A 24,527-nucleotide genomic window follows, 5' to 3' on the forward strand; every position below is an offset into this window, starting at 1 on the left:
AAATCGGCGGCCAAAAATACCGATTACTGATTGTTATGAAAACTTGAAATCGTCCCTAATTAATCGGCCATTCCGATTAATCGGTCGACCTCTAGTCACAATGCCATACCACGCCAGCCCAGGTTGAGCTCTGCCAATCACATATTATACACAAGTTCTTCAAGTTTGGGTTGAGTGGCAAAATAAAGAAGTCAACAACAGGTTGCAAGTTAACTTGTTTATGAGTTAAACTGAATTACTAAGACTCTTTCTCAGCCTGGTCAAAAGGAGGTCATAACAGTACATAATTAATAAAACAAACAAACTAAACAAACAAAAATACAGCACCTTCCCCTGGCCGGTTGCACCTCAAACAAAAAAAGAAACAGTCAGCCAATAAAGTTTCAGGATCCATCATTCAATTATCAAAATAGAAGCATGCACAAGCAATGGAAGCTCACCGTCACACCCAAGACACATACATTACAAGTACAGTACAAGACATATAGACTTATTACCATAACTACCTATTAATTGCATACTTTACATATCTTAACATGTGTTCCAATGCTGCTTCGTTTATTCAACATCATGAAATTATATGTTCAGGCTTCAGGTTTGGCAATAGTGGAGTAGATAACAGAATGGTCCACCTCTAACCTTTCTTCTGATCTGCACATGCAAATAGAGTTGTTACATGAGTATATTCATATATTTCAAATAAACAGACTTTCAGAAATAGGTTACATTGAAAAGGACTAAATGGATAGTGAGTTCACTCTTACCTGGCAGAAGGACTGGGGAGTGGGAACTGGATGCTGGCATACTGTAGGTTGTCTGTCATGTTGACCTGTCTGGGTTTCATTGTGGAGTATACAACATCATCCTCATGGAGTCCTGAGAGTTGGGCCTTGTCGATGGAGCTGTGGAACTGCTGGAAGTCAAAAGTAGCGTAATGAGGGTCAGGAGGGTTCTGCAGAGCTGGTGGCTTGACCACAGAGTACAGAGAACTGTCTTGGTGGTGGGTGTGAGAGGGAGGCAGTTGAACGTTGGCATAGAGGGCATTTTCCTGTTCCTCCGTTCTAGTTTCCTGTGTGGCTGGATCGTTACTGGTTCTTCTACTGGATAAGACTGTGTTTTGATCGTCCTGAAAGATGGAATCAGTCAAAAACAATACAAAATGTGTGATATATTGACATCCTTCATCTATTGGTTAAACTAAATATCTTGTTACTGGGGAAGAATGGAAGCTTGTGCTTTAACGGTGTTCAAAACCCATGAATACTTACTGCGTTCAAACCTTCACATAACACTGTTGCACTGACATGCTGTGTTCCACTCACCTCTTTGTCCACAGCAGTCTTTTGACATAATTTGATTGGGCTTTTCCTGTCAAGGAAAACAAACTTCTTTGGGGGCACAAATAGGTACCACAAGGCCATCATACTCTGAATTATGATATTGAACTGAGTACACAATGTTTCTAGACTTACCACATCCATAAGAACAGAACAAGTATGATCACCATGAAAACTGTGGCCGCGGAACTGATGTAAACTGGCATTTGGAAAGTCTTTGTAGCTGAAAATGACACGGTACAATACATGAAAAAATATACTCATTTAGAACATATTGATTCAGGAGAACAGGACATTTCCCTCTACACTCACCTTGATTGGCACCCTGTATGGTCAGAGACACCACAGTAGAGTTGTGAGCCCCTTCTCTGTTCCTGGCCTCACAGAAGTACTGTCCACTGTCAGAGGAGGGTAGAGAGGTCAATGCCAACACCTCTCCTGACCCTGTCTGTGAGGTGTCTGTTCCATCCTTCTTAAACCAGGTGTAGTTCTCCACTGCTGGGTTGGCATGACTGCTGCAGGTCAGGTTCACAGAGCTTCCCTCTAACAGTGGGACAGAGAAACTGACTGATACCAAGGTGTTCCTTGGGGGATCTAAAGTAAAAAAAAATAAAAAATTAATGTAACTTTTGATATCTGCTCCATATTTAGTAACGATTAATCCAAACACAAACAGTCCTGGCCAACAGGGTTGGTGTCAAGTTCATCTAGATTCATGCCAGGTGAGACTGAGATTGCATTGCTTTCCTATGGATACATTCCATGTCCAATTCAACTGAAAGGAATATAATTGCGATTTACCCCAACTCTGCAGACCTGTTATGCTTACATTGTAGTGAAAAACTGTTGCAATATCTTGGATATTATACTCCAAGATACTGCAACAACACAGTTTTAAAAACCTGCTTCCCTATAAAGAAAGCAAACACAACTTTCCACATAAAACTGACAGACTCACATAGCATGTACAGTTAACTTACACAGAACATCAAGCAACAGGAGTGATGAGTTGAGGGCTCCATGTTTGTTCTGTGCCTCACAGTAATACCTCCCTGAGTTAGCAGGAGAGACCTTCTCAAGTATCAACTGAGTCCCTGACTGGACAGGGCTTCTCCCATTGACTCTGTACCAGGTGTAGCTCACTGCTGGGTTAGCATGGCTGCTACAGGTCAGATTCACAAAGATGCCCTCTACCACTGGACCAGAGGGACTGACTGACACAGATGTGTCCTCAGGAGGGTCTGAAAGTGAACAACAAGCTCAAGTACATTAGTTGAAGAGTGGTCCTGTTCTTTAAAATAGCCTACTGACCACACAAAGTAACTAATGTTGGCCTACAGTTATCCAGTTCATTAGTGTTGAAAGTCAATTAAGCCGTGAATACTCACACTGAACGTTGAGTGAAGTTACATTAGACTTGACAACACTGACTTCATTTTGTGCCTGGCAGTAGTACCCTCCACTGTCTGTGAGACTGATGCTACGAATAGTGTGACTCTGCGATGGTGTCAGAGTTGCAAGGGGCTGTCCACTCTCCTTATACAGGGTGTAGGCCAACACAGGGGGGTTTGCACTGCAGCTGCAGGTGAGAGTGACTGAGTTACCCTTAACAACATCTCCAGATGGATTGACTGACAATGTGACATTCTTTGGAGCATCTGTAGGAGAGGGAGTAAGGTTACAAGTGTTTATATGATGTTGAACATATTTCTCTGTATAGAACCACACTACTACAGTACCTTTCACCACACATTTGGTTGTCTGTGCACTTCACAAAACCAAAAGACTGAACTTTCATCCCAATTAGTGGTTCCAGTAAATATAATGGGTCAGAATATATTTATTAATGTTCTCAGAACAGTTTTGCATTTCGTTAGTAGCCATCATTGTGTTATTTGCTCTCACTATACCCTACCAACATGAAGATCATCCTCAAACTGCTCAACTTCCTCTTCAAGTAATCACAATGCAAATACACAGCCACGGTCAGGAAATAGACATTGCCTTGTGTTACGACAAATTTGTTATCAAGCACATTTATATTCACACCAAAAGATCAAGGGATGTTGTATGTGAAAACACTATGCTATCTACAGTTGAAGACAGAAGTTTACATGCACTTAGGTTGGAGTCATTAAAACTCGTTTTTCAACAACTCCATACATTTCTTGTTAAACCTTTCTAGGGTCGGGGGCAGTATCCTGAATTTCCGCCTGTCTGACGAGCCCAAAGTAAACTGCCTGATACTCAGGCCCAGAAGCTAAGATATGCATATAATTGGTAGAATTGGATAAAAAACACTCCATAATGTCTATTATAACAGAACTGATATGGCAGGCGAAAACCCGAGGACAATCCATCCGGAATTTTTTGTTGTTGTTGAGCTCCCATCAACTTCAAATGTGAAGCTATTGAAAACTATGACTTCCACCTCCCAGATTGCAGTTCCTATGGCTTCCACGATATGTCAACAGTCTTTATACTTGGTTTCAGGCTTGTTTTTTGAAAAACCAATGAGTAATAGTTGTTTATCCATGGGGAGAGGTAAGGCAAAAGTAGTCTATTTGTGCGCTTGAACGAGGGCGCGCTCTTCGTTATTTTCCTTTCCTATTGAACATACTATTTCGGTATGAAATATTACCATTTATTTAGATATTAGACTACCTGAGGATTAATTAGAAATTTTGTTTGACTTGTTTGGACAAACTTTACCAGTAACTTTTGGGACTTCTTTGTCTGCATGTTGAACGGGTGGATCACTGAACACAATGACGCCAACTAAACAGACATTTGGGATATAAAGAAGGACTTTATCGAACAAAACGACCATTCATTGTGTAGCTGGGACCCTTGGAATTGCAAAAAGAGGAATATCTTCAAAGGTAAGTGATTTATTTTATTGCTATTTATGATTTTGTGATGCCTGTGTTGATTTCCAAGATTCTAAGCTAAAGAATCATGTATGACACTTGTATTTTCATGAATGTTTAAAATTACGATTTTGTATTTTGAATTTGGCGCACTCCGATTTCACCGGATGTTGTCAAAATTGATCCCACTAGCGGGATCAGCGCGCTAAGAGGTTTTAACAAACTATAGTTTTGGCAAGTCGGTTAGGACATCTACTTTGTGCATGACACAAGTCATTTTTCCATCAATTGTTTACAGCCAGATTATTTCATTTATAATTCACTGTATCACAATTCAAGTGGGTCAGAAGTTTAGATACACTCAGTTGACTGTGCCTTTAAACAGATGTCATGGCTTTAGAAGCTTCCGATAGGCTAATTGACATAATTTGAGTCAATTGGAGGTGTAACTGTGGATGTATTTCAAGGCCTACCTTCAAACTCAGTGCCTCTTTGCTTGACATCATGGGAAAATCAAAAGAAATCAGCCAAGACCTCAGAAAAAAGATTGTAGACCTCCACAAGTCTGGTTCATCCTTAGGAGCAATTTCCAAACGCCTGTGCAAACAATAGTATGCAAATATTAACACCACGGGACCACGCAGCCATCATACCGCTCAGGAAAGAGACGCGTTCTGTCGCCTAGAGATGAACGTACTTTGGTGCGGAAAGTGCAAATCAATCCCAGAACAAGAGCAAAGGACCCTGTGAAGATGCTGCAGGAAACAGGCACAAAAGTATCTATATCCACAGTAAAACGAGTCCTATATCGACATAACCTGAAAGGCCGCTCAGCAAGGAAGAATCCACTGCTCCAAAACCGCCATAAAAAAGCCAGACTACGGTTTGCAACTGCACATGGGAACAAAAATCATACTTTTTGGAGAAATGCCCTCTGGTCTAATGAAACAAAAACAGCACTGTTTGGCCATAATGACCATCATTATGTTTGGGGGAAAAAGGGGGAAGCTTGCCAGCCGAAGAATACCATCCCAACCGTGAAGCACGGGGGTGGCAGCATCATGTTGTGGTGGTGCTTTGCTGCAGGAGGGACTGGTGCACTTCACAAAATAGATGGCATCATGAGGACGGAAAATTATGTGGATATATTGAAGCAACATCTCAAGACATCAGTCAGGAAGTTAAAGCTTGGTTGCAAATGGGTCTTCCAAATGAACAATGACCCCAAGCATACTTCCAAAGTTGTGGCAAAATGGCTTAAGGACAACAATGTCAAGGTATTGGAGTGGCCATCACAAAGCCCTGATCTCAATCCCATAGAAAATTTGTGGGCAGAACTGAAAAAGCGTGTGAGAGCAAGGAGGCCTACAAACCTGACTCAGTTACACCAGCTCTGTCAGGAGGAAAGGGCCAAAATCCACCCAACTTATTGTGGGAAGCTTGTGGAAGGCTACCCGAAACATTTGACCCAAGTTAAACAATTTAAAGGCAATGCTACCAAATACTAATTGAGTGTATGTAAACTTCTTACCCATTGGGAATGTGGTGAAAGAAATAAAAGCTGAAATAAATCATTCTCTCTGCTATTATTCTGACATTTCACATTCTTCATATAAAGTGGTGTCACGACTTCTGCCGAAGTCGATGCCCCTCCTTGTTCGGGTGGTGCTCTGCGATCGACGTCACCGGTCTTCTAGCCACCATTGATCAGTTTTTCAATTTCCATTGGTTTTGTCTGGTCTCCTTACACACCTGTTTCTTTCCCAGTAATTACATGTTGTGTATTTAACCCTCTGTTTCCCCTCATATCCTTGTTGGTGATTGTTTGTTATGTTATGTACGTGTTGTTTATGTATCGGTGTGCGACGGGTTATTGTTTACCCGGATTATTTTCTGCGTTGGTTTTGTAGTTAGTTTTTTAATAAATACTCCATTTTTTTAACCACTTTGGTTTCTCCTGCGCCTGACTTCCCTGCCACCTACATACATGGATTATGACAAGTGGTGATCCTAACTGACCTAAGACAGGGAATTTTTACTAGTATTAAATGTCAGGAATTGTGAAAAACTGAGTTTAAATGTATTTGGTTAAGGTGTATGTAAACTTCCGACTTCAACTCTACATACCTCTTTCAAAATTCATCCTATTATTTTATCAGAAGAAAACCTTGTCTTTTAGCTTTCTTAGGAATATAATGCAATTAAATGAACACCATTCAGAGGCAGCGCATCCTTGGTGCAGAGGTTTGAATGTACAGTGCATTCGGAAAGTATTCAGACCCCTTGAGGTTTTCCACATGTTGTTATGTTACAGCCTTATTCTAAAATGCATACAAGGATATAATGTGCTCATGTTAATTAGATCAGGTATTAACTCACATTGGACATCAAGAGACACTGGCGCAGAGGAGAGAAGATCTTGACCTTGATCAGCACATCGGTATCTACCAGAATCATCACTATTTGCCTGAAACTCTGTTTTTGATACTGATTGTCCATCCCTGAACCAGACAATAGTGGGATGGTTACTCAGTGTACAGGTTGTGCTACATTTTAGTGTCACCTTCTCTCCCTCTCTCACAGTGGCAGGGTTTACTTCAGCTGTCAGCCCTTGTAGAGAGGAGAAAAACAATCATCACTGAAAATGTTTTGTAGAGTCATGAGAGTGGGCTTTACTTCTGGTATGAAAATTACCTGTCAGAGTTAGTGAAACTGATGTACTGCTCCATGCATTCAGTTGGCCATTATTATTAACTGTCTTAAATCTGAAGAGATAGGAATTTTCATCACTACTATTTAGGTTATTAATTCTCAAGGTGCAGTTGTGTTTTTTATTTCCAAGGTATTCTACATGTCCTCCGTATTGATCAAAGACATTTGTGTCATCTTTTTGAGTCGTGAACTTCCAGAAGGTATTTGTTATAATCTGGTTTGAGGGGTAGTCATAACTGCATCCAAACACCACTGATGACCCTTTTAAGGCACATGGAGCTGTATCGTTGAAAGTCACACCCCAATTACCCCCACAAACACCTATAAAAAACAACAACAAAACAAAAAAAGAGTTAATGTTATCACATTGATCTACAACACTGATAGATACAGTGCCAATTTGCTATTTAAAGGTATAGGAAAATATAGCATTCCTGTGTGTGGCCTACCTTCAGATATTTGAATCAGTCACTTCTGTATTTTGTTCATTAGAAGAGTGAGTTGCTCTGTAATCTCAGATAAGATTTTCCTTCCCTTTGAGGTTTATAATTTGACACGGTTGGGTAAGTTACTTTCTAAATAGAATCCGGTACAGTTACTAGTTACCTGTCCCAAAATGTTATCAGTGACATAACCTTTGGATTACCCAAACTCAGTAACATAATCTGACTACTTTTGAATTACTTTCCCCTTAAAAGGCATTAGCAGTGGCAAAAATAATCCTTCAAGCGAATTTGGTGTATCACCATAGTGGTCCCTGACTTGTTGTCAGACTCGTTCAGGTGGAACAAACTTAAACTTGTGCGTTATTTCAATGCTGAATTGAATGTCATTAGAAAACAGAAAGGTGTCACAATGTTGTTTTTTCCGCAAAAATCCTTTATGAATTTAAAAGTAATCATTTATTTATTATTTATTTTTCAGATTACATGTAACTGATTAAATGTGATCATTGTCCTGTTAAATGTAATCAGTTACACCCCAACCCTGTCATTTGAGAAATATACAGTACCAGTCAAAAGTTTGGACACACCTACTCATTCAAGGGTTTCTCTTTATTTGTACTATTTTCTATATTGTAGAATAATAGTGATGACATCAAAACTATGAAAAAACACATATGGAATCCTGTAGTAACCCAAAAAGTTGTAAAATAAATATATTATATATTCTTCAAAGTAGCCACCCTTTGCACACTCTTGGCATTCCATCAACAAGCTTTATGAGGAATGCAGTCCTGAAGGAGTTCCCACATGCTGAGCATTTGTTGGCTGCTTTTCCTTCACTCTGCGGTCCAACTCATCCCAAACCATCTCAATTGGGTTGAGGTTTGGTGATTGTGGCAGCCAGGTCATCTGATGCAGCACTCCGTCTCTCTCCTTGGTCAAATAGCCCTTACACAGCCTGTTTTAGTCATTGTCCTGTTGAAAAACAAATGATAGGCCGACTAAGAGCGAACCAGATGGGATGGCGTATCGCTGCAGAATGCTGTGTTAGCCCTGCTGGTTAAGTGTGCCTTGAATTCTAAATAAATCACTGACAGTGTCACCAGCAAAGCCCCCCACCCCACCTCCTCCTCCATGCTTCACAATGGAAACCACACATGAAGAGATTATTCGTTCACCTACTCTGCGTCTCACAAAGACACGGGGGTTGGAACCAAAATGTTCAAATTTGGACTCATCAGACAAAAGGACAGATTTCCACCGGTCTGATGTCCATTGCTCGTGTTTCTTGGCCCAAGCAAGTCTCTTCTTATTATTGGTTTCCTTAAGTAGTGATTTCTTTGCAGCAATTTGACCATGAAGGCCTGATTCACGTAGTCTCCTCTGAACAGTTGATGTTGAGATGTGTCTGTTACTTGACCTCTGTGAAGCATTTATTCGGGCCTCAATCCGAGGTGCAGCTAACTCTAATGAACTTATCCTCTGCAGCAGAGGTAACTCTGGGTCTTCCTTTCCTGTGGCAGTCCTCATGAGAGCCAATTTTGTCATAGTGCTTGATGACTTTTGCAACTGCACTTGAAGAAACTTCCAAAGTTCTTGAAATGTTCCATATTGACTATTTAATTTTTGTCCGTAATGATGGACTGTCATTTCTCTTTGCTTATTTGATTTGTTCTCGCCATAATATGGACTTGATATTTTACCAAATAGGGATATTTTCTGTATACACCCTACGTTGTCACAACACAACTGATTGAATCAAACGCATTAAGAAGGAAAGAAATTCTACAAATGAACCTTTAACAAGGCACACCTGTTCATTAAAATGCATTCCAGGTGACTACTTCATGAAGCTGTTTGAGAGAATGCCAAGAGTGTGCAAAGCTGTCATCAAGGCAAAGGGTGGCTACTTTGAAGAATCTCAAATATAAAATATATTTTGATTTGTTTAACACTTTTTTGGTTACTACATGATTCCTTATGTGTTATAGTAAAAATAAAGAAAAACCCTTGAATGAGTAGGTGTGTCCAAACTTTTGACTGGTACTGTACATTTCACTATCAAGGTAACACAATAATGAAAATATAACATATTCCCTCTGCAGTACTTCCCTGTTCCTCTACTATGAGCAATACACAGAAGTAGTACAAATTTCATATCTCAATTATTAATCATAAGTCAGTGCTGACATCCACATTATGATAGAGCATCAAAGCAAAAATATGGTTACCTGGCGACGTGAGAGTAATCACCATTATCACACTGGTTGTTTCAAAGAGCCACATTGCAGCAACTGCAACACTTCAATAAAAAACACCACAGGGTTCTATTGAGGAGGGAATTGCTTAACTTAATAGCAAAGTCAATCATGAAACAAGCTCCAACAGCGTTTTCACTTAAAGCAGGTGTAATATTTATCTGTCTCGGAAGAGTTTTCTCACAACTCTACATCATGTAGTTATTCTGTCTTTAAATTCTCACTAAACAGATAGATTGAACATCACTATGCACCAATGTTGAACCAATTAAAGGAAAGAAACAATGAAACTCTACAGAGACAAACAACACTACTCACCCTCCTGCAGAATGCATCCAGAGAGACTGACCTGCAAATAACCATGCAAATAAATACCATGGAGAGATGTCATAGTACCATGTCACAACCACAATGCAGAAGTTGGGCTGAGAATGTCTTGTCTGGGGAGCCTTTTGGTGCTATTTCCCTTCCTGTTACCATACACTTGATATATTATATTGTATTTAAGGGGGGTACAGTAACATGTTTTATTTATTTAATTTAACCTTTCTTTAGGCAAGTCAGTTAACAATAGTCTAACCCAAACTGCTTAACTTCCCCTAAAAGTAACCACAATGCAAACACACAGTCACGCTCAGCAAATAGACACTGCCCTGTGTCATGGCAAATTCAAATTTGTTTTCAAGCACATTGACATTTACTACAAACCGACAAGGGCTGTTATATGTGAGAACACTATGTTATCTACATACTTCTTTCAAAATCCTACTATCTTTACAGAAAATAATAACAGACCTTTTATTGACCTTTCTTTGGAATATAATGCTTTTAAGTTAACACATTTCAGAAGCAACACATCCTTGGTGCTGAGTTTTGAACCTAGATAGCTGCTCCAATATGAGTCAAATAATATGATGCGCTCATGTTAATTAGATCAGGTATTAACTCACATTGGAAGTCAAGAGACACTGGAGCAGAGGAGAGAAGATCTTGACCTTGAACAGCACATTGGTATCTATCAGAATCCTCAATGTTGGCCAGGAACTCTGTGTTGTGTACTGAGTGTCCATCCCTGAACCAGACAATAGTGGGATGGTCACTCAGTGTACATGTTGTGTCACATCTTAGTGTCACCTTCTCTCCCTCTCTCACAGTGGAGGGGTTTACTTCAGCTGTCAGCCCTTGTAGAGAGGAGAAAGAAAAACAGTCATCAATAAAAATAAAAAAGTAGTGTTATGAGAGTGGGCTTTACTTCTGGTATGAAAATGACCTGTCAGAGTCAGTCAAACTGATGTTGTACGGCTCCATGCAGTCGTCTTTTTTTTCATTAACCGTCTCAAATCTGAAGTAGCATTGTGTTGCATCACTACTAATTAGGTTATTCATTCTCAAGGTGCAGTTGTGCTTTCTATTTCCAAGGTATTCTACACACCCTCTGTATTCCTGGGCCAGACAAAGATAGTTGTCCCACTTTTGACTCCAGAACTTCAAGAAGGTATTTGTAATAGTCTGGTCTGAGGGTAGGCGTAAGTGCATCCAAACACCCCTGATGACCCTCTTAAGGCACATAGAGCTATGGTGTTGTATTGTTGAATGTCATCTTCCAATTACTCCCACAAACAACAAAACAAAAAACAGTTATCACACTTGTCTTCACCACTCATACGTACAGTACCCATTTGCCATTTAAATGTAAGAAAATATAATATAGCATTGCTATGTGTGCCCTCCCTTCAGATATGTTAATTTGAAAGATAATACTCTACACATGCTGGTGCACAAACAGGCTATCAGTCACTGTCATGACTTCCACAAAGTTGGTGCCTCTCCTTGTTCGGGTGGCTTTCCGCGGTCGACGTCACCGGCTTTCTAGCTACCACCGATCTACGTTTCTTTTTCCATTTCTTTTGTCTTGATTGTACACACCTGGTTCCCATTATGTTATAATTTATTCCCTATTTAACCCTCTGGTTCCCACATGGTTTTGTGCGTGTTTGTTCTTTGTTTAGTGTTCTAGACTTCTGTGCGCTGGTGTGTTTTTCCCTGCGTGGAAATTATTGTTGTTTCTTTTCGAGTAAAGTACATCTTTTACTCAGTTCTGTGTCCTGCGCCTGACTCCGTCCTACCACTGCACACTGACACCTGACAGTCACTTCTGTATTTTTGTTGATGTAAAGAGTGTGTTACTCTGTAATCTCAGATAATATGACTTTCCTTTGAGGTTAATCATTTAATAAATTTCACCATCAAGGTAACACAACAATAACATTAGACCAATATCAAATCAGTTCCTTGTTTATCTCTAATGAGCCATATACATTCTATATCATTAATTTATTCATAACGGAATACTGGCATCCACAGAAAGAGTATCAAACAAATATTTATTCTATTCACCTGGAAACTTGAGAGTAATCACACTGGTTGTTTCTAAGGGCCACATCGCATCAAACTGCAACACCAACAACTGCAACACCACAGGTTGAGGGAATTATACAGCATTAGACAGTAACAAAGCCAATCATCAAACAGACTGGAGAAAACCTTGCACCATCCCTACGGTGAAGCATGATGGTGGCAGCATCAACATTGTTTTAATTTAAATATGGTGTAACTGTCTCTGTCAATCAGGGTTGGGGTCAATTCCATTTCAATTCAAGAAGTACACTGAAATTCCAATTCCAATTATCTTCAAGGCTTTTCAATGAGGAAAATGTGGAGTATAGTGGAATTAAAATGAAATTGAGCCCAACCCTGCTGTCAATAAGACAGCACAACTGGGATACACCTTTATATCATCTAGCCATTCAGTTTTTTATCCTCACCCAACATGAAATAAACTGAACTATGCTTCAATTTCTTAATAGAAATCTTATTCTACATTAACATTGGTAAACATACAAATCAACTGCATGAAAGGAAACACATGACACTTTACAGAGAGAAACAGGATCACTCACCTATCTGCAGAGCATGTCCACAGAATGAGACTGGTCAGCAAATGACCATGCAAATACCATGGACTAATGTGATAATAATTTCACAAGCAGAATACAGAAGTTGAGACTGAAGGTTGACAGGGAAGGTCATCTAACTTTTCTATGTAAGCAGGGAATAGATTTAGTGATTTAGAGACATTCAGTATGTTGAAGAGATAATAATAATAATGCGTTGGGTGCTTGTCTTTGTCCTATTTCACACACATACAAGTGTGTATTATACACTTGTGAATTAAAAATGTGTTTTTTGCATATCCCATCTCCCTCTGAGACACCATGGGTAATACTGTACACATTCTGGTGCAGACTCAGTTGACCATATCATGGCCTCTTCTGTATTATTCAATAGATGAATGAGTTACTCTGTAATCTCAGATGAGATACAGCCCTATTCTTTGAGGTTAATCATTTCAGAAATAATTTCACCATCAGGATAACACAGCAATGACATTAGAACAATATAAAATATCCCCTCTGACCTCTGCATTATTTCCGTGTTCATCTGTTATGAGTAGTAGTACACAGTTCGTATGTTAATAATTTACCAATAACTCAGTACTGACATCCACAACATGATACAGCGGAATAAACAGGGTAAGTGTCAACCTGATAAATATTTCTTTAATACATCTACTAATTTTTTCTTCATTTAAATGCTTTTATTTGACAACAAGCTATTTCAACAAGCAATTTGGGACATACCAACCATACCCTAAACATCAGATATGATCAGTAACACATTTACACATATTCTCCATAAGACTAGCATGAGGGATGATGTATACCAAACTTCATTTGTAAAGTATGTTACATTTTAATGATATCTTATGGAGGAGATAGAGAGAACCTAGAGAGAAAATGCCCAAAATTACTTCCTTCTGAAGGTGAAAAGGTTGAATTTTTAGGATGATTCTGCTATCGGAATATTTAATAATCTGGCCACTACTAGTAAAATGTTAAATGCTAATAAATTAGTTATAATGCCACTTATAATGCCAAATGAATTACAGGTACCTACTTGAACTATTCCTAGTAAATTAAACTTTGTAGTAAATTAGATAAAACATAAATTGGCTTAGAGTGAGCAGTCCTGCTGAGATGCAGTTCAGGGGTAGATGGTAGAGATCCTTCTGGCGATGTCACTCAACTGATAAACTGAGCAAAGGACACTACAGTTCTCATCTGGGAGATATGCGGAAAAAAATAGGAAGTTAATGGAGGTGTGTCACTGAATTCACATTTAGAATATGTTTGTCTCTATGGTCAAACTTGAACTTATTGCAAATTATTTAATTAGATTGTGAGGTGTATATAACTCTCTGTTCATATATTAGCTGAGATAAATTAGTGACATCAAAAGATGTCCTAATTTACCTGCACCACTACTGGTGTGGTCTGGCCAGGACTGTGTAAACAACATTGGCAATATCTTTTGGCTCTTTATCACCATCCAGTGGTATATTTGTAACTTGAATCTGGTCCAGACTGGGAAAGAAAAGAGGGAGGGACAGGTAATGTCACTGGTCTGTATGTCAGAAAGAGGAAGAGAGAAGGATAAGACAGAGAGGATAAGCATGAGGAGGAAGTGAGAAGGTAGGAGGAGAAATAAGAAGAGGGAGGAGAAAGTATACAAGGGAGAGGAGAGGAGGAGAATGGTGAGTAGAAAGGAGAGAGAGGGGGAAAGAAGAAGAGAAGAGAGGAAAATCAAGGGGAGAGGGTAGGAGGAGAAAGAGGATGAGTATGATGAGGAAGTGAGAGATGGAGGATGGTTGGTTACCTGGGGATCCTGGAGTAATGCATGGTGATATAGTTGAGGATGCTGTCTGCCTCTGTGCAGGGTGGAGCATCCTTCAGGGGTACGATGGAGGGATGGGCACTCTCATACACCTCTGACTCCTCCTATCAAACACAGAGAAAATAGGGGGATTCCTATGAGAGGACTGAAGAAGGGTTGATGTCACTTCAATAGAGAGAACCCAAACCTGGGTTTAAAATGGGGCCGAATGATGGGGTTGTAACTCCCCCTGATGTATTTACATGGTAGGTGCAGTGTAATTAAAGTGTAGGTACATATTGTTACCTTTGATCTTTCAAAAGAAGATGGGAATCTAATCATGAGGTATTCTAATGGCATGACCTGATTATTACAAGTGGACGACCATGGTGTCTCCATCTAGTGGTGCAGAGTGGGAGTTGTTGTTTAACGTCCCGGGATGTCGGACATCTTGCCAGTCCTCAGCTGAAGGGTCTGCTGGACTGACTCGTAGAACAGGCTGTCAGCTCTCACCGATGGCCTCTGTTATTCCATACCAACGACAAGTCTTTGTTAATAATTGTTCTATATATTATTTCATCACATGATGGTTAGGCTATATTGATGTCAATGCTTGGAAGAGGAAGAGTCAAGTACCCTCTTGTTTTCCTCTGGATATTACTAGTCTACTCTGTGCATGTTTTTGCTGTGAAGAAGGCAGATAGATACAACATATTGATTCCCACAATCAAATGAAGTGTCTAGTAACACTGATTCTGGTCAATGTTCCTGAGGTCCCCTGCCTTCCATAGACCATCATAGTGTCGAAAGGTGTAGTGCGTCACCTGATCATGATGGCCACAGTGAGAGTGATGAGACCAGCAGACACGCCCACAGCTGAGGCCAGGGCGATAACCTTCAGTCTGCCTGCCAATCAGAGAGCAACAACTGGTTCAGTCTGAGTAAATCTGACAGTAGTCACCATCACAGAAGGGAGAATGGGGATGTTTGGGGTAATGACAGTGAGAGTGAAGGAGAGGAAAGAGGGACAGAAAGATTGACAGACATAGACAGGAAGACAGACAGAGTAAAATATCCAGCTTTTGTCAGCTCCATTAATCAATTATCAAATCTCTAGACTTCTGTTATCTGATATCAAAGTTCAGCTCTTCTTCCCCTTTTACAGTTATTGAAAGTTATCCATATATGACTCACAGGTCAGAGATTCGAAAGCAGAAAGACTCTGGGATTGTGAGTGGGCAGACTGAGGGGCATACAGTGACACATTTAGATAGGGTATCTTGCCAAACATGTCTGTGAGACAGACATTACATTTACAGTAGTGATTAAATAAGAAACACACAGACAGAAGCCATCTGGGTCACTGAGTTTAGACTCCCCACCTCCTACTCTACCCTCCCTCCCTCCATCCTGCCCAGTCCACTGACCTCTGACCCTGACAGTGAGGACAGGCGAGCTATGGACGCCGATGCGGTTGCGTGCCTTGCAGTAGTACTGACCGCTCTCCCCGGGGCTGACCTCAGCGAAGGTGTAGCTAGGGCCCGATCGCGTTACCCAGGCGTCAGCCGCATTGATCCTGAACTACATGTAGTTAGTTGTCCACCGCCGGGTTGGCCTGGCTGCTGCAGGTCAGAGTCAGAGGACGGCCCGCATCGATCACACTGGAGGGCTGAGCAAATACAGACGTGTTCTTAGGGGCATCTGGGAGAGAGAAGAGAAGAGGAGAGGTGGGGGGGGGCATGCAGAGAGAGAGGGATAGGGGAGAGAATAAAAAAAGATGGTGGCATGGAGGGGGCACAGACAGGGAGTGAAAGAGAGAAAGGATAATAGGATAGACAGACAGGCAGCCAAGGGCAGAGAGAGGAGTGAGAGAGAGAGGAGAAGGAGGGAAGGGGGGAGTAGACCAACAGGGAGCCAAGGTGAAGGTGATGGAGGAGAGAGAGGGAGGGAGACTTTTGAGAGATGACAAAACAGAGAGGGCATGAGAGGGAGAGAGGAGAATGCGAGGAGGGGGAGAGAGTGAGGGAGAGAGATAGAGGAGGGAGATAGAGGGGAGGTACTGACAGAGACAGAGATAGATTGATTTGTTCCTCCACAGGGCAGAAAGGAGGGTAGGTGTCATTTTGCAGACAGAGGAACCTGAGCAGCACACTGGATCCACACACATTCCTGCTCACCTTAATAACACACTCCCGAGGTTGGACATGCACTGAGTGGACAAAACATGACATTGACTGACCAGGTGAATACAGGTGAATCCTATGATCACTTATTGATGTCACCTGTTAAATCCACTTCAATCAGTGTAGATGAAGGGGAGGAGACAGGTTAAAGAAGGATTTTTAAGGCTTGAGACAATTGATACATGGATTGTGTATGTGTGCCACTCAGAGGGTGAATGGTCAAGAGAAAATATTTAAGTGCCTTTGAACCGGGTATGGTAGAGTGCCAGGCGCACCGGTTTGAGTGTGTCAAGAACTGCAGTGCTGCTGGGTTTTTCACACTCAACAGTTTCCCGTGTGTATCAAGCATGGTCCACCACCCAAAGGACATCCAGACAACTTGACACAACTGTGGGAAGCACTGGAGTCAACATAGGCTAGCATCCATATGGAACGGTTTTGACACCTTGTAGAGTCCATGGCCTGACAAATTGAGGCTGTTCTGAGGGAAGGTGTTCCTAATGTTTTGTACACTCAGTGTTCACTATATCTCTCTCTTGGAATAGAAGAGCTTGCAAAATGACCACGGTATTTTCATCAATTTACAGTGTGCGGTCAGGAACCATTATCATATTTCCTCTGACAGTTTCATTAACATTATCAGCTACTGCTCTTTTGTCCCTCCCCCCTCACATGCGGAGACCTCACCTGGCTTAACTGGTGCCTCCAGAGACACTACCGCTCTCATCGTCACTCAATGCCTAGGTTTACCTCCACTGTACATTATGCCCTGAATCAATTCCACCATGCCCAGAAATCTGCTCCTTTTATTCTCTGTTCCCAACGCACAAGACGACCTGTTCTTATAGTCTTTAGCAGTACCTTTGTCATACTCCTCCTCTTTTCCTCTGGTGATGTAGAGGTTAACCTAGGCCCTGTAGCCCCCAGCACCACACCTATTCCCAGGCCCCAGGCACTCTCATTTGTAGACTTCTGTAACCGTAAAAGACTTGGTTTCATGCATGTTGACATCAGAAGCCTCCTCCCTAAGTTTGTTTTATTCACTGCTTTAGCACACTCCGCCAATCCTGATGTCCTAGCCATGTCTGAATCCTGGCTTAAAACCTGTTGTGGATAGGGGGCAGTATTTTCACGGCCGGATGAAAAAAACGTGCCCGATTTAATCTGGTTACTACTCTTGCCCAGAAACGAGAATATGCATGTTATTAGTAGATTTGGATAGAAACCACTCTGAAGTTTCTAAAACTGTTTGAATGGTGTCTGTGAGTATAACAGAACTCATATGGCAGGCAAAAACCTGAGAAGATTCCAAGCAGGAAGTGGCCTGTCTGAGAATTTGTAGTTCTTCTTTTGGTTCCCAATCTAAACTACAGTATCTGTGAGGTTATGTGGCACTTTCTAAGGCTTCCATTGGCTCTCTAAAGCCTTCAGAAAGTGGATTGAGGCGTCTCCTGTCTCTGGGCAGAGTATGGTAGCTCAGTTTGTCAGTGGTCTGCCTGGTGACAAAGAGATTGGATATGCGCGGTCCCGCGAACATGCTGTTTTTTCTTTCCTCTTTGAATGAATACACTGTTGTCCGGTTGGAATATTATCGCTATTTTCCGAGAAAAATACCATAAAAATGGATTTTAAACAGCGTTTGACATGCTTTTAAGTACGGTAAAGGAACATTTTGATTATTTTTGTCTCGAAATGCGCTCGCGCCTTACCCTTTGGATAGTGACCTGAACGCACGAACAAAACGAAGGTATTTGGACATAGCTATGGATTATTTGGAACAAAAACAACATTTCTTGTGGAAGTAGCAGTCCTGGGAGTGCATTCTGACGAAAATCAGCAAAGGTAATACCATTTTTCTAATAGTAATTCTGAGTTTAGTGAGCCCCGAACTTGGCGGGTGTCAAAATAGCTAGCCGTGATGGCTGAGCTATGTACTCAGAATATTGCAAAATGTGCTTTCGTCGAAAAGCTATTTTAAAATCTGACATAGCGATTGCATAAAGGAGTTCTGTATCTATAATTCTTAAAATAATTGTTATGTATTTTGTCAACGTTTATGATGAGTAATTTAGTAAATTCACCGGAAGTTTTGGGTGGGAATGCATGTTCTGAACATCACATGCCAATGTAAAAAGCTGTTTTTGGATATAAATATGAACTTGATTGAACAAAACATGCATGTATTGTATAACATAATGTCCTATGAGTGTCATCTGATGAAGATCATCAAAGGTTAGTGCTTCATTTAGCTGTGTTTTGGGTTTTTGTGACATATATGCTAGCTTGGAAAATGGCTGTGTGATTGTTTTTGGCTATGTACTCTCCTAACATAATCTAATGTTTTGCTTTCGCTATAAAGCCTTTTTGAAATCGGACAATGTGGTTAGATTAACGAGAGTCTTGTCTTTAAAATGGTGTAAAATAGTCGTATGTTTGAAAAATGTAAATTATAGCATTTTTGAGGTTTTTGTATTTAACACCACGCTCTACCATTGGATATTGGTGAGGCGTTCCGCTAGTGGAACGTCTGTCCTCAACAGGTTGGCCACCAAAAATTCTGAAATTTCAATCCCCAACTACAACATTTTCCGACAAGATAGAACTGCCAAAGGGGGCGGAGTTGCAATCTACTGCAGAGATAGCCTGCAGAGTTCTGTCATACTATCCAGGTCTGTGCCCAAACAATTTGAGCTTCTACTTTTAAAAATCCACCTTTCCAGAAATAAGTCTCTCACCGTGTTATAGACCCCCCTCAGCTCCCAGCTGTGCCCTGGACACCATATGTGAATTGATTGCCCCCCATCTATCTTCAGAGTTTGTACTGTTAGGTGATCTAAACTGGGATATGCTTAACACCCCGAGCTTCCTACAATTTAAGCTAGACGCCCTCAATCTCACACAAATTATCAAGGAACCTACCAGGTACAACCCTAAATCCATAACCATGGGCACCCTCATAGATATCATCCAGACCAACTTGCCCTCAAAATACACCTATGCTGTCTTCAACCAGGATCTCAGCGTTCACTGCCTCATTGCCTGTGTCCGTAATAGGTCCGCGGTCAAACGACCACCCCTCATCCCTGTCAAACGCTCCCTAAAACACTTCAGCGAGCAGGCCTTTCTAATCAACCTGGCCCAGGTATCCTGGAAGGATATTGACCTTATCCCGTCAGTAGAGGATGCCTGGTTGCTCTTTAAAAGTGCTTTCCTAACCATCTTAAATAAGCATGCTCTATTCAAGAAATGTAGAACTAAGAACAGATATAGCCCTTGGATCACCCTAGACTTGAATGCCCTTGACCAGCACAAAAACATCCTGTGGCTTACTGCATTAGCATCGAAAAGCCCCCGTGATATACAACTTTTCAGGGAAGTCAGGAACCAATGCATACAGTCATTTAGGAAATCAAAGGCTAGCTTTTTCAAACAGAAATTTGCCTCCTGTAGCACTACCTCCAAAACGTTTTGGGACACTGTAACATCCATGGAGAATAAGAGCACCTCCTCCCAGCTTCCAACTGCACTGAGGCTAGGAAACACTGTCACCACCAATAAATCTATGATAATCGACCATTTCAATAAGCATTTTTCTACGGCTGGCCATGCTTTCCACCTGGCTACCACTACCCCGGCCAATAGCTCTGCACCCCCTGCAGAAACTTGCCCAAGTCCCCCCCGCTTCTCCTTCACCCAAATCCATACAGCTGATGTTCTGAAAGAGCTGCAAAATCTGGATCCCTACACAGCAGCTGGGCTAGACAATCTGGACCCTCTCTTCCTAAAATTATCCCCCGAAATTGCTGCAACCCCTATTACAAGCCTGTTCAACCTCTTTTATATCGTCTGAGATCCCGAAAGATTGGAAAGCTGCCGCGGTCATCCCCCTCTTCCAAGGGGGAGACACTCTAGACCCAAACTCTTATAGACCTATATCCATCCTGCCCTGCCTTTCTAAAATCTTCGAAAGCCAAGTTAACAAACAGATCACCGACCATTCTCGAATCCCACCGTACCTTTGCCACTATGCAATTTGGTTTCCGAGCTGGTCATGGGTGCACCCCAGCCACACTCAAGGTCTTAAACGATATCATAACCGCCATCGATAAAAGACAGTACTGAGCAGCCGTCTTCATCGACCTGGCCAAGGCTTTCGACTCTGTCAATCACCGCATTCTTATCGGCAGACTCATTAGCCATGGTTTCTCAAATGACTGCCTCGCCTGGTTCACCAACTACTTCTCAGATAGAGTTCAGTGTGTCAAATCGGAGGGCCTGTTGTCCGGACCTCTGGCAGTCTCTATGGGGGTGCCTCAGGGTTCACTTCTCAGGCCGACTCTTTTCTCTGTATATATCAATGATGTCGCTCTTGCTGCTTGTGACTTTCTGATCCACCTCTACGCAGACGACACCATTCTATATACATCTTGCCTTCTTTGGACAATGTGTTAACAAACCTCCAAACGAGCTTCAATGCCATACAACACTCCTTCCAATGCCTCCAACTGCTTTGAAATGCTAGTAAAACTAAATGCATGCTCTTCAACTGATTGCTGCCCGCACCCGCCCGACTAGCATCACTACTCTGGATGGTTCTGACTTAGAATATGTGGACAACTACAAATACCTAAGTGTCTGGTTAGACTGTAAACTCTCCTTCCAGACTCCCTTTAAGCATCTCCAATCCTTAATTAAATCTAGAATCGGCTTCCTATTTCACAACAAAGCCTCCTTCACTCATGCTGCCAAACATACCCTCGTAAAACTGACTATTCTACTGATCCTTGACTTTGGCGATGTCATTTACAAAATAGCCTCCAACACTCTACTCAGCAAATTGGATGTAGTCTATCTCGGTGCCATCCGTTTTGTCACCAAAGCCCCATACACTACCCACCACTGCGACCTGTATGCTCTCGTTGGCTGGCCCTTGCTACATATTCGCTGCCAAACCCACTGGCTCCAGGTCATCTATAAATCTTTACTAGGTAAAGCCCCTCCTTATCTCAGCTCACTGGTCACCATAGCAACACCCACCCGTAGGACGCACTCCAGCAGGTATATTTCACTGGTCATATCCAAAGCCATCACCTGCTTTGGCCGCCTTTCCTTCCAGTTCTCTGCTGCCAATGACTGGAACGAAATGCTAAAATCACTAAAGCTGGAGACTTATATCTCCCTCTCTAACTTTAAGCATCAGCTGTCAGAGCAGCTTCACAATCACTGTACCTGTAAATAGCGCACCCAACTACCTCATCCCCATATTATTATTTATATTTTTTGTTCTTTTGCACCCCAGTGTCTCTACTTGCACATCATCATCTGCACATCTATCACTCCAGTGTTAATGCTAAATTGTAATTATTTTGCCTCTATGGCCTATTTACTGCCTTACCTACCTAATCTTACAACATTTGCACACACTGTACATAGACTTTCTATTGTGTTATTGACTGTACGTTTGTTTATCCCATGTGTAACTCTGTGTTGTTTTTGTCACACTGCTTTGCTTTATCTTGGCCAGATCGCAGTTGTAAATGATAACTTGTTCTTAACTGGCCTTCCTGGTTAAATAAATGTGAAATAAAATATAAAAAATAAACAGTGTTATATCTGCTCAGTCCAGACAACAATTCTGAACAGTGGACAGCCAGCCATTATATGAACATTACTTAGTTCTTAGGGATAGTGTCCCGTGCGGCTCAGTTGGTAGAGCATGGTGTTTGCAACGCCAGGGTTGTGGGTTTGATTCCCATGGGTGACCAGTACGGAGAAAAAATGTATGAAATGAGTCATTGGTAGCATTGCCTTTAAATTGTTTAACTTGGGTCAAACGTCTCGGGTAGCATTCCACAATAAGTTGGATGAATTTTGGCCCATTCCTCCTGACAGAGCTGGTGTAACTGAGTCAGGTTTGTAGGCCTCTTTGCTCGCACACACTTTTTCAGTTCTGCCCACAAATTTTCTATAGGATTGAGGTCAGGGCTTTGTGATGGCCACTCCAATATCTTTACTTTGTGGTCCTTAAGCCATTTTGCCACAACTTTGGAAGTATGCTTGGGGTCATTGTCCATTTGGAAGACCCATTTGTGACCAAGCTTTAACTTCCTAACTGATGTCTTGAGATGTTGCTTCAATATATCCACATAATTTTCCTGCCTCATGATGCCATCTATTTTGTGAAGTGCACCAGTCCCTCCTGCAGCAAAGCACCCTCAAAACATGATGCTGCCACCCCCATGCTTCACGGTTGGAATGGTGTTCTTCGGCTTGCAAGCCTCCCCGTTTTTCCTAATAACATAACGATGGTCATTATGGCCAAACAGTTCTATTTTTGTTTCATCAGACCAGAGAACAATTCTCCAAAAAGTACGATCTTTGTCCCCATGTGCAGTTGCAAACCGTAGTCTGGCTTTTTTATGGCGATTTTGGAGAAGTGGCTTCTTCCTTGCTTATGCGGCATTTCAGGTTACGTCGATATAGGACTCGTTTTACTGTGGATATTGATACTTTTGTACCTGTTTCCTCCAGCATCTTCACAAAGGCCTTTGCTGTTGTTCTGGAATTGATTTGCACTTTTCGCACCAAAGTACGTTCATCTCTAGGAGACAGAATGCGTCTCCTTCCTGAGCGGTATGACGGCTGCGTGGTCCCATGGCGTTTATACTTGCGTACTATTGTTTGTACAGATGAACATGGTACCTTCAGGCATTTGGAAAATGCTCCCAAGGATGAACCAGACGTTTGGACGTCTACAATTGTTTTTCTGAGGTCTTGGCTGATTTCTTTTGATTTTCCCATGATGTCAAGCAAAGAAGCACTTAATTTGAAGGTCGGCCTTGAAATACATCCACAGGTACACCTCCAATTGACTCTAATGATGTCAATTACCCTGTCAGAAGCTTCTAAAGCCATGACATACTTTTCTGGAATTTTCCAAGCTGTTTAAATTACACTGTCAACTTAGTGTATGTAAACGTCTGACCCACTGGAGTTGTGATACAGTGAATTATAAGTGAAATAAACTGTCTATAAACAATTGTTGGAAGAATTACTTGTGTCGTGCACAAAGTAAATGTCCTAACCGACTTGCCAAAACTATAGTTTGTTAACAAGAAATTTGTGGAGTGGCTGAAAAACAAGTTTTAATGACTCCAACCTAAGTATATGTAAACTTCCATCTTCAACTGTATAATGCAATGGGACTGAGAGTCATGATCAAAGGCCAATGTTAGTCACCAAATGTAATAATAATAATAATGTAAAGACATTTATAGACACCAACAGCCAGGCCCTTACATGTGATGTTGACCAGGACAGGTTTGGACCTCTCTGTACCAAGTGGGTTGCGTTTCACACAAAAGTACTCGATCTGTGTGGGACACCCTCTTCAGGTGGAGCTGGGGTCTGAAGCTGTCTGGAATGCTGCCACTCTCCCTGTCCTTGAACCAGGCATAGCTCTCCACTATCGCTGCAGGTCATAGTCACAGAGATCCCCTCCACTACCACACCCATGGGACTCACCTCAATCACTGTGGAACGAGGAGTATCTAGGGGGAGGGAGAGTTGGGGAGAGCGAAGGGGGAGAGAGAGAGAGGGGAAGAGAATGGAAAGAAGAAAAGGAAATAGGAAGTTGGAGAGGAGAGGAAGAGGAAGAGGAGAGAGAGAGGGATAGAAAGTAAATACTAACTGAACCCTATAAGGTTACAAAAATTCAAATGTCAAATTATAAATCAGTAGTTACTGAGTAACATAAACACTACTCACGTCCCAGAGCCACGCCCAGCGACGGAGACTGGACATTCTGTGGGGAGATTGGGCGACAAGTGTAGGTACCAGCGTGCTGCCTGTCAAAGTTGTAGATGGTCAGCCACTTCTCAGGTGGCTGACCATCTACGTCGTCCCTGTGGGTGGTCTGTCTCAAACCTGAAGTGGTACTGTCCAGCAT

General features: G+C 41.6%; 1 protein-coding gene across 1 annotated transcript; it reads right to left on the bottom strand.

Annotated features, from left to right (window-relative positions):
• Positions 1 to 202: 202 nt before the first annotated feature.
• Positions 203 to 24,527, bottom strand: LOC106605665 (uncharacterized). The gene is made up of 16 exons (XM_082974937.1): positions 24,347 to 24,527; positions 23,918 to 24,050; positions 15,824 to 15,930; positions 15,221 to 15,302; positions 14,703 to 14,709; positions 14,400 to 14,521; positions 13,997 to 14,027; positions 6,902 to 7,322; positions 6,587 to 6,817; positions 2,726 to 2,995; positions 2,318 to 2,578; positions 1,650 to 1,931; positions 1,473 to 1,560; positions 1,323 to 1,368; positions 765 to 1,126; positions 203 to 651 (listed from the first exon to the last, which is right to left on the bottom strand). The coding sequence occupies exons 1-16, from the start codon at positions 24,525 to 24,527 to the stop codon at positions 585 to 587; spliced, it is 2,691 nt and encodes an 896-aa protein (XP_082831063.1). The 3' UTR covers positions 203 to 584.

The sequence above is a fragment of the Salmo salar genome, chromosome 05, assembly GCF_965601325.2.
Source record: "Salmo salar chromosome 05, fSalSal1, whole genome shotgun sequence".
Taxonomy (NCBI): domain Eukaryota; kingdom Metazoa; phylum Chordata; class Actinopteri; order Salmoniformes; family Salmonidae; genus Salmo; species Salmo salar.